Source organism: Cervus canadensis, chromosome 11 (genome assembly GCF_019320065.1).
Source record: "Cervus canadensis isolate Bull #8, Minnesota chromosome 11, ASM1932006v1, whole genome shotgun sequence".
Classification (NCBI taxonomy): domain Eukaryota; kingdom Metazoa; phylum Chordata; class Mammalia; order Artiodactyla; family Cervidae; genus Cervus; species Cervus canadensis.
This window is the reverse complement of record NC_057396.1, coordinates 22,263,294-22,279,782: the sequence shown is the minus strand read 5'-3', so window position 1 is coordinate 22,279,782 and position 16,489 is coordinate 22,263,294. Positions and strand designations below refer to the sequence as shown.

The 16,489-nt window shown below is 38.3% G+C and overlaps 1 protein-coding gene across 2 annotated transcripts; it reads left to right on the top strand.

The window, feature by feature from the left end:
- Positions 1–766: 766 nt before the first annotated feature.
- On the top strand, positions 767–14,938 carry LOC122450332 (NXPE family member 4-like). Of its 2 annotated transcripts, XM_043482616.1 has the most exons (6): positions 767–937; positions 1,724–1,826; positions 7,580–8,310; positions 8,836–8,897; positions 10,639–10,848; positions 13,703–14,938. In XM_043482616.1, exons 2-6 carry the CDS (start codon positions 1,734–1,736, stop codon positions 14,236–14,238), a joined length of 1,632 nt encoding a protein of 543 aa, XP_043338551.1. In that variant the 5' UTR covers positions 767–937; positions 1,724–1,733; the 3' UTR covers positions 14,239–14,938. The 2 variants fall into 2 exon arrangements, with proteins under 2 accessions (XP_043338551.1, XP_043338552.1); XM_043482617.1 differs by lacking the exon at positions 10,639–10,848 and having other exon boundaries at positions 13,703–14,565.
- The last annotated feature ends 1,551 nt before the right edge of the window (positions 14,939–16,489 follow it).

Genomic DNA, 16,489 nt, shown 5'->3' with positions numbered 1-16,489 from the left:
CAGCATAAATGAAAGTGTAGAGGGATCCACAGTGCAATCGGCTACTGCTTCTATGAGCACCAGTGCATTTGTCCTGGGCACCTGCTCTTTCTGGCACCATTTCTATCGGTTCAAGAATACAAATCCCAGGGACTTCCCTGATGGTCCAGTGGCTAAGACTCTGCACTCCCAAAGCAGGGGGCTCAGGTTCAATCTTTGGTCAGTGAACTAGATTCCACCATGCAACTGAGAGTTTTCATGCCACAACTAAAAGATCCTGTGTGCTGCAACTAAGACCCAACACAGCCAAACAAGTAAATAAATAATAGATTTTTAAAAGGAATACAAATCCCAGATGGATTCAAACCCATGACTATAAGCTGTCACTCTGTTGGTCTGAGAGTGAGTCAATATCATTGTCTTGCCTGTGTTGTATGTGAGGTTCTTTTAAATTTATTCAGCAAATTTTATTTAGTACCTATTCTGTACTAGACAATATACACTTGAATTCTGGCAGCTGGATCTTGATGACAAGGCTCAGATGGAAACTAGGTGGTTCAGCTTCCCAGGGAAGACTGTTCATTCAAACTTCCAGAATCATTTACACTTTTTGTTGGATACTTATTGTATACTTACTAAGATTAGACTAATCAAGTCTAAGAACATGAAAACTGTCTCTTCTAAGCATACTGAGAATTTCATTTCTCCTCCCCACCTCTGTGTGAACTGAGAATAGTTGTGCTCCACGTATTTCCTTAAGGTGGAGCTGGCAAATCACCTTACCTGAACCGAGAAGAGGGCTGTGGATCTACGCTCAAAGCAAGCAGATTGCAATGTATACCTGTGATTTGTCTTGGCACAGAGGGGAGGTATCCCAGTAATACACCGGTGGCTTCAGAACAAAGCCTTACCACCATAGTTCCTGTGTATGGAGTTATGCAAAGTCTTCAGACTGAAGGTATGAAAATATTTGCAAAATTGGGGAGTGAGGGAAAGGGGCAACATTTATTCTTGGATGCAGAAACTTCTAACCTCTGTATTTAAACAGGGTATTAGGGTAGGAGTTGCTTCAATGGGACAGAAAATTTTGAGACATGGAAAATTTTCAAAGGGCAGTGTTTTAAGTCAGCTGATAAGAAAGGACAACTTGAAATTCCAAGGCAAAGACAGAAATGAAGATGTAACCATAGGAAAACATGGAGAAAGCCTGAAACATTTCTTAAAGAGAGAAATCTGAATTTTAAAATAAATCTTCTCAAGCTTGAGGGGTGCTAGAAAGGCTAGTAAGACAAGAAAGGGGGAACCTACTAACACATTAGTAAACAGAAAGCTGAAAAAAATCAAGCACTTTAAAATGGCCACAGAATAATGTGATTATCACAGTCAGTGTTTATTGGGATGTTTTATGTCTGCTCTTTGTTTTTAACGGAAGAGAACAGGAAGCCTATTAGATGACACATAGCCTGGAAACTGCCCCTAAGAATGAGCACACTTGCTTCAGGTTCTTAGTTCCTCAATTTTTAAAGACTCCATGATGGGCTCCGTTCTCAGAATAGTGCTTCTCTTGAAGGTACAAGCTGATAAATAAAGGAAACAGGGACACAGCAAGAGCAGCGGGAGGACCAAGTTTCCATTCTGGATGTAACATCTGAGGACAAAAAGAATCAGGAGAACTTTTCAAGTATTTCTGCATTTCTTTTCTGGTGTTGTGTATTTGGGCCTGTTTTCGCATTGTCCCTTTTAGGATCCTGACCATGACGATGAGAATAGCAAATCACAAGTCACTGTTGGTGTTGTTTATAACAGCCTCTTGGATCACTTTTGCAGTTATCCAAAACTCCACAAAGGTAGGAATTGCTTTCTTTTTGTGTTTCACAAAACTATATTTTTACGTGACACTTCACTCGTTTTAGAAAAGTCCAAACAAGCAGACCTATAGAGTCTAGAAGGGGAGTTTCAACAGCTGACACAACTTTTAAGAACCAACGTACTTGATAATCATCATGCAATATGGGAGAGGATAATATTGTGTATGTGCGTGTGTGTGTGTATCTACACTCACACTCTTCATCACTTATCTCTGTGTTGCAACTGTCTCCTCCCAATGTTTAGCTTGTCTTTACACCTTCTCTAAGGAAATTCTGTGGAGTAGGAAATGGCAACCCACTTAAGTATTCTTGCCTGGAAAATTCCATGGAGAGAGGAGCCTAGTGGGCTATAGTCCACCAGGTTGCAAAGAGCTAGACACAGCTGAGCATACATGCACAAGGAATTTCTGAACAACAGAATATTTTCAGGTGTATATAGTAAAATTTATTTGTGTTTTTTCACTGTTAATGCCTTTTAACTTCTAATAAACCTTTTCCTACACCTGTGTCAAATTTTTATCCAAATATTCTACTTACAGTTTTAAAGGTTGCTTTATTTAGACACTGAACCCTTAATATACCTGGATTTTTTTGGCTGATTTTTCTTTTATTTCTGTATGGATAACCACTTTTTCCAGCTTTTTTCATTTTGTAATCCTTTCTTTCCAAGCTGATTTACCAGGTCATTTTTATTGTATATCAAAATTTTTAATAAGCACAGGTCCCTCTGTGGGTTCTTTGTTCTATTCCATTGATCGATTTGCCTTCCCTGTATCAATAACACATGGCTATATTTGACAGAGTTTCATAATCAGCTTTGAAAACTTGGAGGTCAAGTTACCCTTGCTTAACCTACTTAAGAAGGTTTTCAGCCAGTCTTGGCCCTCCCTCTTATATGTTTTGGAATCAGTCTGTCAAATTTAGTGAAAAATTCTACTTAAATTATATGTGTATTACATTAGCCATATAGATCAAATTGAGAAAGCTGACATGTTTATAATATTACTATGCTGTTTATCAACATGTCATCTCTCTCCACCTGCACAGGTTATCTTCAAGATCTTTCACTAAATTTTATAACTTTTGCATTCAGGTCTTACACATCTTTTGTTAGATTGATACCTTGGTACTTCATAATTTTTTTTGTTGCTATTTTAATGACTGTTCTTTCAAACACATTTTCTAATTGCTTGCTGCTGGAATAAAGGAATCCTACTGGTTTTGCATAAGGAACAGTAGGGTCTTACTTTCCAAGATCTCAAAAGACTTTTAATTCATAGATCCAATATCATCTAGATCTCTCTGAGGCCAAAAAAGTATGCCTGTCCTAAAGCTTTGTTTTTATTTTTGTATTAATTCTGTTCCTTCCCTTGGATGTCTTCCCTTTGCTGAACTTAATAATACCTCTCTCTCAGAGTTACTTTTATTGTTTGACCAAGCTGTTAGTTCCGCAACGAGGAATTTGGAACCTGTGCCCCTTGCAGTGGAAGTGCAGAGTTTTAACCACTGGACAGCCAGGGAAGTCCCTCTCATGAGTTACCTTCGATGCAACTGTTTGCTAATTCTTGGTTGTGTGCATTCTTACACCTGAAGTTCTGTGGTGGCCAGTCGGGGGCGCCATTATCTGTTTCCTGCAGCATGTTTGTGGCATAAATGCTCCCTGTTTGTCGAAAGTGTTGCCAGGCACACTGGGTCCTACTGACCTCCCCAACTTAAATATCCACAGCTTTTATTCTCCTGAGAGTAGAGAATTCCCTGTTCCTAGCTGCCTGACCCAGCACAGGCGGGGAAATAGGAAGGTATCACCCTGCGTGGTTTGTCCTCCTAGGGCCGCCCCTCAAATGCTCCTACTCCAGTTGCCAACCTCCTCCACGGTGGCAACGTCCCCGGAGAGACTTCCTTCTCTACCGAAGCCTCACCTGTGCGCATGTGCAATCTCATCTGCCTTTCACTTTTCAGGAGACTGCTTGCAAGTTCTGGTCCATATAAGGTGTTTCTTCCTATTTCCCAGAATAGTTAGAAAATTGTTAAGTTCTTTTCTGCCATTTATATGATCTTATGGTGGGAAATCGAGGCGAGGAAAGAAAGGTAAAATGTTAGTCACTCAGTCGTGTCTGACTCTCTGCGACCCTATGGGCTGTAGCCCACCAGGCTCCTCTGTCCATGGGATTCTCCAGGCAAGAATACTGGAGTGGGTTGCTATGTCCTTCTCCAGGGGTCTTCCCGAGCCAGGTATCGAACCCAGGTCTCTGGCTTTGCAGGCAGATTCTTTACCATCTGAGCCACCAGCGAAGCCCAATCAAGGTTATAATACGTGCTTATTCCTCCACCTTGGGTCAGAATTTTCCTGTTGTTTTTCTACCAAAAAAGTTTGCACAGAGAATATTATTTTACTCCACTGAAAATCATTTACGATTTTCACATGAAGTTGTAGCAATTTAAAAATATCTGATAATGTGCTGTGATAGTTAAAAAATGTTACTATAATAATGTTCTTCAGATCCTCTAGGTACTTAGTCATTTTTTAATTTAGTTCCTATAGCATCTGCTGAGAGAGACTTTTCTAATTTTTAATTATAATTGTGGCTTTTTCTATTTCTCCATTTAGTGTTGATAGTTTTTGTTTCACATATAAATACATATATATGTAGGCGTGTACACATTTAAGGTTGTTATGTTTTCAGACAAATTGACCCTCTTATCACTCTAGGATGTCCATCTTTATATCTGGTGATACTCTTTGCCTTAAAGTCTACTCTAACATTAATATCAGCTTTTTTATGCTTTAATGACATACTGTTTTTTTATCCATTCACTTTCAACCTATAGGTATCTTAGTACTTAAATTACATTCCTCATAGATAGCAAGTAGTTGGGTCTTGCTGTTTTATCTCTGCCTTTAAAAAAAATTTAACACTCCATTTACTAAAAATCATTCTAGTAAAACTTTTTTTTCTACAAGGATTACTAATCACATAGCTGGAAATATAACAGCTTCACCATTTTATAAATGAATTATCTCAAATACTGAAATATTGATCACAAATTTATTAAACAAAAATTCTTCCAAAATTTGATAATACCATAAATTTTAATGCCAAACTATAACTTTTAATATCAAAGTATTTTAAATTTTTAAAATATTTCAAAATATTAAAATACATACAAATGAATGCATTGATAACAAAACATTATTTTATGCATACACACTGTCTTTTAAAAATCTGCAAACTCTACTATTCTACTATTTTATTTACTATAATATTTACTATAATATATAATTAATATAATATAATAATACATAATAATTATATAATTATTATATAAATATAGTATAATATAATAATATAAAATATATAATTATATAAATAAAATATAAAATACAATATTATTATAATATATAATATAATATATATTATAATAATTATATATACTATAATATAATAATTATATAATATGTAATAATATAATACATAATATATAACAATATATTTACTATAATATAATATTTACTATATTATAAAATTGTAGTTTTTAAATAATTATATGCATTTTAAAGAACTTAGAAGATAAACACATAGTATTTTATGTTAATCCATGTACTTACCATTTCTGAGGCTTTTCATTCCTTCCTAAAGACCTATGTGTCATTTTTGGTATAATTTCACTTCAGGGTGAAGAAACTCAGTTGGCACATGTTTATTACACAGATTCAGTGTAGTTCCTTCTTTCACATTTCAACTCTCCTCTGGCGTCTGTCAGTTTGTGGTCACTCTCCAGTGCTTTTAAAAGAGATTTGCAGTGGGGGAGGGGAGTGTCAGAATTTATCATTGTTATCTACAGGAAAGTTAGTCCAATACAAGCTACTCTGCCTTTATTGGAAATTCAGAGGTATTACTATGATTCAGTGAGTTCTCAGAAATAGAATTATTGGTAAATGCAGTGAACATTGTTAAAGGTCTTATCATATGCTATAGACCTGTTTTCCAGATATGTGGTGCCAATTTGCACCTAAACCAGCAGTGAAAGAGAATTCTAGCCTTATTGCATACTCGCAATACTGGGCAGCTCATGTGTATGTAGGCATGTATACATATATATATGCATTTATATATATGTAATTTTTTTCATTTATTTAGTTGGCTGTGCTGGGTCTTGGTTGCAGTGTGTGAAATCTTTCAGTTGCAGAATGTGAACCCCTTAGTTGTGGCATGTGGAATCTAGTTCCCTGACCAGGGATCAAACCCAGGCCCCTTGCATTGGGAGCATGGAATCTTAGCAAGTAGACCACCAGAGAAGTCCCTGGGTAGCTCATTTATAGAGATACTTGCCTGGGATTAAAACTTGACTGTCTTGTTGACCAACTGTGCAGGTTTGGCTAAGTTTCTTAACTTTGAGGTGAACCAGTTTCATCATCTGAAAACTGGGTTATAAAAATAAATACCTCATATATTATTGTGAGGATTAATGAGTTAACATATGAAAAGCATTTAGAATAGTACCTGGCACATCCTGGTTGCTCATACCATCTCTGTAATTTGATAAATAAAAATGTTTTTATTTTTAAACAATCAGAACATGTCAAATAATAAAAAGTAAAAACATTAACCATAGTAACCCAGTCCAACACAAGATACTCTGCCTTTATTGGAAATTCAAAGCTATTACTGGGAAGATTTATACCAAAAAGTGTCCTTTACAGAATTATAAGTAACAGAGAGAAGATGAATACAATAAATATCTAAAAATGTGGGAATAGGTGAAATATTAAACTATGTCCATAGGCTGGAATATTATTTGGACATAAGGTAGAAAGTTTTTAATGACACTATTTTTAATCAAAATTAATTGGTAAATATTAAGTGTGTTCACAATCATGTGAAATGGTTACACAGGATAAGAGAAAACCGCCAAAATTGTTAAGAGTGGTTGCTGTGATCATGACTGGTTTTTACTTCCTATAGTGTTGTGCCATTCTCTCACTTTTAATAATGTCAGTGTTATCTTATGATTAGAAAATAAATATTTTATAAGCCTATGTCTCTTATGTCCTGTTAGCTAAAATAGTAATCTGAGAATTACTAGTAAACACCACAGACTGTTTAATCAAAGTATAAAAGTGAAATAGAAAAAATAGATAATTGTATATTACATAAAATCTCCATGCTTCTTGAAAATTTTCTTAAAGATTTATTTAAATGACTGAACTCTAATTTTAAGATAAAAATAATACAACAATAAACATCTGTTCTCTGCTATGCAGTTGAAAAGCATTTTCTCATTTGGTCTTCACAATTGCCCAATGAAAGCATATTCTATGATCACCACTTTAAGAAAGAAGATCCTAGGGTTCTTTGCAGTAGAATGGCTCACCCAAAATAGATTAGTCAGTGATGGGAATTCCTTGGCAGTCCAGTGGTTAGGACTTGGTGCTTTCACTACCAAAAGCCCAGGAGCTCAATCCCAGGTTGGGGAACAATCTCGCAAGTTGAGTGGTGTAACAAAACAACAACAAAATAGATTAGCCAGTGAAAAGTGAAGTTCCACCACCAGATTTAAGGAAAATCATTTTTCCTAAGAAACATGGATGATAATGTAATCTCAATATCATTTTATTTTTAATTTTTCTACCACTGATCATTTGATGAAAGAGACATTGACTAGCCTACCATAATTATCACATTAAATAGGCACACTTTCTGCCTTCTCTATTGTATTCCTTGTCATTTCAGTTATGGACTGTACTCAAGTCGCCCTTGTCCCTCCATCACTGGAATTTCATCATGAAAACACACCCTGAAGCAGCACTGAATCCAGCAGTTTCACCAGCAGAGACTGAGCAGAGGATAAAGAGGATCGTGGAGAAACTAGACCAGCTGATCCCACCCAGGCCCTTCACCAACGTGAGCTCCACCACCAGCGCCACACACAGCAGAGCCACCCTCCTCAGCCCTCGAGACACACACTGCAGGGGGGCCCGGCTGGACGTCCTGCTGGAGATGAGGGACCACTTGGGACGCAGGAAGGAATACGGTGGGGATTTCCTCAGGGCCAGGGTATTTTCCCCAGCCCTGAAGGCAGGTGCTTCTGGAAAGGTGACAGACTTCAACAACGGCACCTACCTCGTGAGCTTCACCCTGTTCTGGGAGGGTCAGGTGTCCCTGTCTGTCCTGCTCATCCACCCCAGTGAAGGGGTGTCGGCTCTCTGGAGGGCCAGGAACCAAGGCTACGACAGGGTGATCTTCACAGGCCACTTTAACAGAGGCCCCTCCCCAGTCAGTACTGACTGTGCCCTGGTTTTAAATTCAAGTGCTGAACTGTGTGAATACCGAGATACCCGAGACCAAGAAGCCTTCTACTGCGTGAAGCCTCCACACATTCCCTGTGCTGCACTCACCCACATGCATTCCAAAAATAAGGACGTATCTTATCTTAGCAAACAAGAAAGAAGCCTCTTTGAAAGGTAAATCATTATTTCTGGAGACTATCTGGGTAAATACAGTAATGATTTGGCCTATCTGTTGATCCAAAGGAAATAGCTATTAATTGTGTATTAATATATCAACTTTGGGACTCTATGAAGAGCCATTTCAGAAAAGATATGTGAATTCATCTGGGGACAGTGCCCACTCTCCAGTCATCCCTATATATTTTGGATATTTAACCCTTACCATTGAAACAAAAAAAATATGACTAGAATAAAAATTAAAAGAGAAGGAGAAATATACATGTATGAATATGCCTAGGTGCTAATATATTCTTTCTGAATCTTAAAAAATTACCTTGTACACCTTCTGGGGATCTGCACTCCCTGAACTAATAGGCCAAGAAATGGAAATTTAATAAATCATCTGGAACTGTAGCCAAAGTAGTCAGTTATTATCATAATAACTGAAACATAATAACTGAAACAATGAGTAATGTGACTTCTTGTGTTTCCTGATCTTGGGACCACTTGCCAATTAATTTTTGTATTTGTCTCTTTAAGGTCAAATGTGGGTGTAGAGATGATGGCAAAGTTCAATGCCATTACTGTCTCCAAGTGTAACTGTAAGTCCTCCCTTTGCGTGACTGATGGCTGGGGCTTCCCAGGTGGCTCTGCTGTAAAGAATCTACCTGCCAATGCAGGACACACGGGTTCGATCCCTGGGTCAGGAAGATTCCCTGCAGTAGGAAATGGCAGCCCACTCCAGTATTCTTGCCTGGAGAATTCCACAAACAGAGGAAACTGGTGGGCTACAGTCCATGGGGCCGCAAAGAGACGGACACAACTGTGCAACTGAGAACACACACACTTAGCACTCATCCCATTTACAGGGTTTTTCCTTCCTCGGAACTTGTTCACCACTACCAATCATATGTTACTCTGCTCATCAGGATTGCCTGTGGTGGGCCCAGACACCAATTACCTAAGTGAATAAATGACTGGAATCCTAAACCTGATTTATAACCCTCATCATCAATCTCATCATTATCTATCAGGCAACGGATTACTTGCCCATCAGACGCAGCAACATTCAAATGTCAAAACTCTCTCCCAGTTTGCACTTAGGTCTTACCTCCCCCAACCACCACCATTAGCACTTCTCTCATCACTACAAGCACAGTAATCACCATCTAGAAGTTTCTAACCTGCCATCTATAATTCAGTTCATTCCAATTTCCCCCTCTTTGTCTTTGCCATCTTTCAAACCATTTGAACATATAAAATAGCGCTTCCATACTTTTATTAATTTCTCTTCAATTTCTTTGGCTCAAAGTGTTAGTTGCTCAGTTGAGTCCGACTTTTTGTAACCTCATGGACTGTAGCCCACCAGGTTCCTCTGTCCTTAGAATTCCCCAGGCAAGAATGCTAGAGTGGGTTGCTATTTCCTACTCTAGGAGATCTTCCTGATTGAGGGATCAAACCCAGGTCTCCCGTACTGCAGGCAGATTCTTTTACCATCTAGCCACTAGGGAACATACTAGGAAATCCTTATGGAAAACTATTTAACACAGGAACTTTTGTGTCCATTTAAGTTCAGTATCAACAGCTTGCTAATTGCTACTAAACTCATTGATGCTGAAGTGTGTTTATGTATCTACAGATGGAAATGGCATTTTTCACCCAGGATACACAAAGATACTTATGCCAGTTATTAAAATATTAAACCACTTCCTTTGGTTGGTGAATAATCACAGCCCCAAGACTGCCAAGGATAAACACCTCAGTCCATCATATTCCCAGATTCTTCAGAAACCTATGACTAATGGTCAATACCCAACCTATCCTGGATTCCCACGAGTCTGCTTCAGTCTACAGCCATATCCATCCATGTGGATTGTCCAGGACTCAAACCAAATTAATTGTTAATTTTTTTTATATCTCCTTGCACTTAAAGCATTAACGGTTTGATGGTAGCATTTAAGACACTATGACAGTATGTGATAAACTTTGAGGTAAATTGGGCTAAATGACAAGATAATTGAGTTTTCACTACTAAGTAAGAATTGATGTCTTTTCTCTCATAAGAAGGCAAACAAATATTTAAATTTTACCCAGAGGCCTTTTTCTCTGGGAGAAAACATGTTATCTATAATGAACATTAATGAGTATCACTTATAAAATTCTTATCAGAGAAAATTTTTTTCTGAAAACTAACTATTCCATTAAGAGAATGATGCTTCAATAAGGTTTTTCCTCCACCCTCACACTCTATTAAAAGGATACCTAAAAAAAGACAGTTGTTTCTTATTAAATACTCATGGATAAAGTGATACTTTAGAAGACCCTATCTTGTTGATTCTTTAGCAGAAAAGACAGTTCCAGTGAAAAGGCAATGCAAGTTTGGAATGGCATCCACAATTCCCAGTGGACATGTCTGGAAAGACACGTGGAATCCTGTCTCCTGTAGTCTGGCTGCAATTGAAATGAAAGAATGCCTGAGAGGAAAATTTATATATCTATTGGGAGATTCCACGATCCGCCAGTGGATGGAATACTTCAAAAGCAGTATCAACAGTATGCCTCTGTCTGAGCTTTTACTCACATCCCTTTCAGAAACTTCTTTTTCATTTCAAGGGGAGAAAGGAATATGGGGAATGCCTCTTTCATATTTCTTAATCACAGCACATCAACACTTTTCCCAAGGTATTATCTTCTCTTTAGAAGAATACACTTATTGACTAGAAGGGAGACAGGATAGAAAAACGTTTGCTCCATTCCTATTCCTGCACAATTCAGACTTCAGTATTTACCCAGGATACTCAGAAAATCACGCACAGAGCTGATGATAACATGATAGTATACTACCTACCTTCTACAGATGGCATGATGATTATGGGTGTGGCTTCTACATCCAGATGTCCTGGGATCAAAATAGGGCCTCTACTGTCCTACCTGATAGCCTTGGGCAAGTTGCATAACTAGGATTTTGTCCTTGGTTTCCTCATCTGTAAAATAGAGATGAAAACAGTACCCACCTGGTAAAAATGAAGTACTATACACAACGTATTTAGAATAGTGCTGGCTACAGAGTTAGCTTTCTTTGGTGTGAGCCATCATCAAGAGTATTGTTTCACAGAAGGACAGATGCTACAGTTGAGGTAATAGCTTCGTATCAGGTCGGCATAATAGTTGAGTGTAGGGGCTTTGGAGCTTAACAAACCTAGACTATGACCTTGGGCATACAGCTTATTTTCCACATCAGTGAAATAAAAATAACAACAGCATCTGGTGATGGTTATGAAGATTAAATGAAGTAATGGTTATAAAATATTTAACACATAGCAAGGCACATAGTGAGGCACTTAGAAAGTGCCCAGAAAACAATAGCTATTGCCTTATTACCATTGGTTCATATTAGAGTTGGGGCTAGAACCCATTTGCTAGAAGCCTAGTCCAGTTGCTCCTTTTACTAAACAAAGAATGCATCAATAATAACTCAGAATCCACTAGCAGATCTTAGCACTGTTATCTGGAAAACAGTCACTGCCAGTCCTCCATATTCTGGGCCCTAGCTCTCACCACTGGGGACAGTGTAGCTTTAGTGTGGCTCCCCACTGGCCTTCCTAACATGAGGCCATTCTTGTGATCTCCAACTTAGAGAGGAAGCTGATTTGCCCAGTAAAAAGGGAAAATCAGTAGGACCTCGAACCCCCTGCAACAGAAGGGGAGAGTTTTTTTTTTCTTTCTTTTTTTCTTTTTTATTGGAGAATACTAGCTTTACAATATTCTGTTATTTTCTTCTGTGCAGCAAAGTGAATCAGCTATCTGTGTCTCCCCTCTTTTTTGGATTTCCTTCCCACTTAGTCCACCACACAGCACTGAGTTCTGTAGGAACTATAGGATAGTTCCCTGTAGGTTCTCATTAGTTATCTGTTTTATCCATAGCAGTGTATATATGTCAATTCCAAAAAGGGGAGCGTTTTAAGTTGTGACCCCTAGTAAATGACTAATCTCCTCCAGATCTCAGTTTCCTCATCCATAAAATGTAGAATCTAGTGACAACTTCTAGCATCACATTCTGCAATGGCGGGGTCAGGGTGGGCTCTTAGTTTTTGACAGTATTGAATTATTGACTTACCTACTTTCTTGACTGACCTTTGAAGCTGTGATAACAAAACATCTGTTACACGTATTGTCAAAAGTTAAACTGTGTGGTTATTGTGTGCTTTGGAAAACAAAATTGAAATATGTTAGAAACAGAATGAAGCAAACATTCTGCCGTTTTCTTCCACCCAACCCTCCAGCATCACCATTTTCAAACCTCACTGGGTTCAGACTTTAAGTGTAGCCTTTTACCTCTAAGTTGGTACTTGTTACAAAGCATTAATAATCATTTCCCACACATTTTCCTCAGATGTTCTAGCTACGAAGAAACTGGCCTTGATAGTCTAATTAATATACTGAAAAATAAAGCGACTTCATTTTCTTCCATTCATGTTATACTTTTCAAAAGTTTTAAGGCTGGGTAGATTACTTTCATAAGAATTAGGAGGAACTTCAAGTTTAAGGTACAGAGTCTGTTACTTACTAGTTGTATAATCTTGGAAGGTCATTTCATCTCTTGGTTTTCTTTTCCAGAAGATGGCAATTATATATATAGGGTTTCCCTGGTAGCTCAATTGGTAAAGAATTAGCCTGCAATGCAGGAGACCCAGGTTCAATCCCTGGATGGGGAAGATCCCTGGAGAAGGAAATGGCAACCCATTCTTGCCTGGAAAATCCCATGGACAGAGCAGCCTGGCAGGCTACAGTCCATGGGGTAGCCAAGAGTTGGACAGGACTTAACAACTAAATCACCATCACCGTGCATATATATGGAGCTTTGAAGTAAATAAATATATCAGTCCTAATAAATATTTTGTAAACTGTTAAGTCCTTCATGAATGAATAGCAATAATATTATAGATGATGTATGCAGTACCACTTCATGCATATGTAAAAGAAACACAGAAGTATAGAATACAATTCCAGTCTTTTTTTTTTCAATTCCAGTCTTAAGTGAACTTACAAAGGACTTGGGGAAGTAGGTTTACTTGTATTTTGAAATTTATAGACATCAACTGGCACCTTTCTCTGTCTTCAAAGGAGTTTAGTCTATAGTTAACGAAGTGTCAAAACTAATACCCATGAAAGTGACTCCATCACTCAGCGGTCCATTTGGTTCTACATGGCTCTACAGAGGGGCAGATATAATTTATTTGTATAACACTTTCTGTTGCTCAATAATTTTCAAACTGGTCTGTCATTTAAACCTATAATAAATTAGTCAGGATTAAAATTTAATTATAAACATCAAAATTTTTCTTCTATGTTTATGAACTTTATAACTTTATTATCTTTTCATTTTGGGATCTCTATTTGTCATCAGCGCTGAAGTCAGTGGATCTGCATGAATCTGGAAAATTTCGAAAGCAACTTGCTGTGGACTTGAACGAGAATATCAATATCCAGTGGCAAAAACATAGTTACCCCTTGATTGGATCATTGACCTATTCAGTCAAAGAGATTGAGTACATCGCCCAGGTTATTGACAGAATTGGAGGAGAAAAAAATACTATCATTGTTATTTCTCTGGGCCAACACTTCAGACCCTTTCCCATTGACGTTTTTATCCGAAGGGCCCTCAACATCCATGATGCAGTTCAACGCCTTCTTCTGAGAAGCCCAGACACTGTGGTTATCATCAAGGCAGAAAACATCAGGGAGATGAATGTTGATATGGAGAGATTTAGTGACTTTCATGGTTATATCCAGTATCTTGCCTTGAAGGATATTTTCCAGGATCTCAATGTGGGCATTATTGATGCTTGGGATATAACAATTGCATATGGCACAAATAACGTCCACCCGCCCCAGTCTGTAGTCGGAAATCAGATTAATATATTGTTAAACTTTATTTGCTAGATAACACATATCTCTGAAATTTATTCAGTTAATTAAAAACATCTATTAAGTGTTTGCTATCATGCCAGATGCTGTTGGCTCTGAACTCTCAATTAGCAAGAGAAAATCTGCACTATGGCTGATTTATTAACCAGCAATTCAGCCAAATCAGTTATTTCTAATTTGGGCTTCTACTTACAAATAAACACAAAAACACTTACGGAAAGGAACTACCCTTCTTGATCAGAGTCAGGCCACTTTTCACAAATAGGAAGTCAAGATGCCTAACGGTTAAAAGCTCTCTCTGATTAATGGAAATTCACAGCAATAAAGTCATTATAAGATAAATATTTGGAGAAAGTAGTCTCATTTCCTTATCCCTCATAGCTCAGTTGGTAAAGAATCTGTCTGCAGTTGGTAAAGAATCTCAGTTCTATTCCTGAGTCGGGAAGATTCCCTGGAGAAGGAAATGGCAACCCACTCCAGTCTTCTTGCCTGGAAAATCCCATGGACAGAGGAGCCTGGCAGGTTACAGTCCATGGGGTCACAAGAGTTGGACAAGACTCAGTGACTAAACCACCTCCATCACCAAAACAAGTTCAAGATGATTTCCAGGACTTCCTTGGTGGTCCAGTGGTTAAGACTCTGCATTTCCAATGCAGGGGACATGGGTTCAGTTCCTGGTTGGGGAACTAAGATCCCACAAGCGTGAGGCATGGCAGAAAAAACAGGATGACTTTTAAGTAGAAGGGCTATTTCTTTGGTGGCTCAGTAGTAAAGACTCCACCTGCCAACGCAGGAGGCACTGGAGACACAGGTTCAAGCCCTGGGTCAAGGAGATCCCCTGGAGAAGGAACTGGCAGCTTCTCCAGCATTCTTGCCTGGGAAATCCCATGGACAGAGAAGTCTGGCAGGCTACAGTCTATGGTGTTAAAAAGGAGTCGGACAGAACTCAGTGACTAAATAACAATGAGTAGAAGAGAAGTCTTATGAGGCCATGTTCCATGTGCAGAGTCCTGAAGGAACAGAGGAACTGCAAATTCTGAAGTAAAGTCTTTGACTTTTCTATCCCTATAGAGACTCCCCTGCTAGGAATTAATCCATTCTATAGAATCTGTCCTTCAGAAATACAGGATAAAACAGTCAAAGGCACCGTGCTCTAGGCTTCGGGGAGCTGGGCTTCAGTCCTTGTGTTGACAATAAGTTTACAACTTTGGATAAGTCACTTCAGCTCTCTGGGCTCAGTTTCTCAGATGAAGGGGTTAATGTGAAATTTGTGATCTTCAAACCTTGCTCTGTACAGCTTGGGTACCGTAGGTGGTCTCCAGGCGCTGCCTGGAAGGACAGGAGTTGGGAGACGTGCTTGGTGAGCTGGGTACCAGTTTTTCCATGCCACTTCAGTTGGAGCATCAGCCATTTTTACCAAGCTCTGTGTTGGGCTTCTGGGTGGCCTTTGATTTGAAAAAAGTTCCACTGCTTAAAATAGGTTAGGAAACCATTATGATCATCAACAACACTGACTTCTGTAATCTATACATATAGGTTACTATTTCAGTCACTCTCACTTGCATTTTAATAGGCCTTCCCAAAATTTGACCCAAAAAGAATGATATTGAATTCAGCTTAATAGAATTCTGAGAATTTCAGTTGAATGGGGCAATACAATTATTACAAAGCAACTTGGTATTATATTCTTCCTTAATTTTTCCCTCTTAACCATGCCTCAGCTGTCACTGGGCCCCTGACCTACTCTTGCTGCATCTAGGAAAAGACAATTACAATAGGAACATCTTAAATCCATTTATTCAGTTTCCTCCAGCAAAGGGATGATAATTTTTTTACTTGTTTGCCCATGAGCCACAATTCACAGTTCAGCGCACAGTAAACAGATGGTCAGAAATATTAAGTCTCTTATCATGTGCCAGGAACTATTCTAATCTTTAGGGATACACTAGCCAAAAGGCATGTGAATTCTCTGACATCAAAGAACCCTTATGGTAACAAGGAAAAAGATAAACCAAAAAAAAAAGATATAAAAAAATTCATAATACCATAGTAGTATGAACAAAGTATATGGTATACTACAAAATAGCAGAACAAAGTATACAATAGGGCAATATGACAGAGAGTGATGGCATGCTGGTGAAGGAGATGACTAGTTAGAGCAGTTAGAAGAGGCAAGTCAGAGGATAAGGTATTTCAAAATAATGGAAAGTAGGCATCCATGAGACAAAGTGGAAACAGTGATCTTTAAGAAAGAATGGCAAGTGCC

Bases quoted from the DNA above. Each gene is read 5' to 3' on its own strand.
- LOC122450332 (XM_043482616.1), top strand. From the start codon at position 1,734: ATGACGATGAGAATAGCAAATCACAAGTCACTGTTGGTGTTGTTTATA. The intron at 8,311-8,835 runs GTAAATCATTAT...TGTCTCTTTAAG, and splicing joins GAAAGAAGCCTCTTTGAAAG to GTCAAATGTGGGTGTAGAGA. The intron at 8,898-10,638 runs GTAAGTCCTCCC...TTGATTCTTTAG, and splicing joins TACTGTCTCCAAGTGTAACT to CAGAAAAGACAGTTCCAGTG.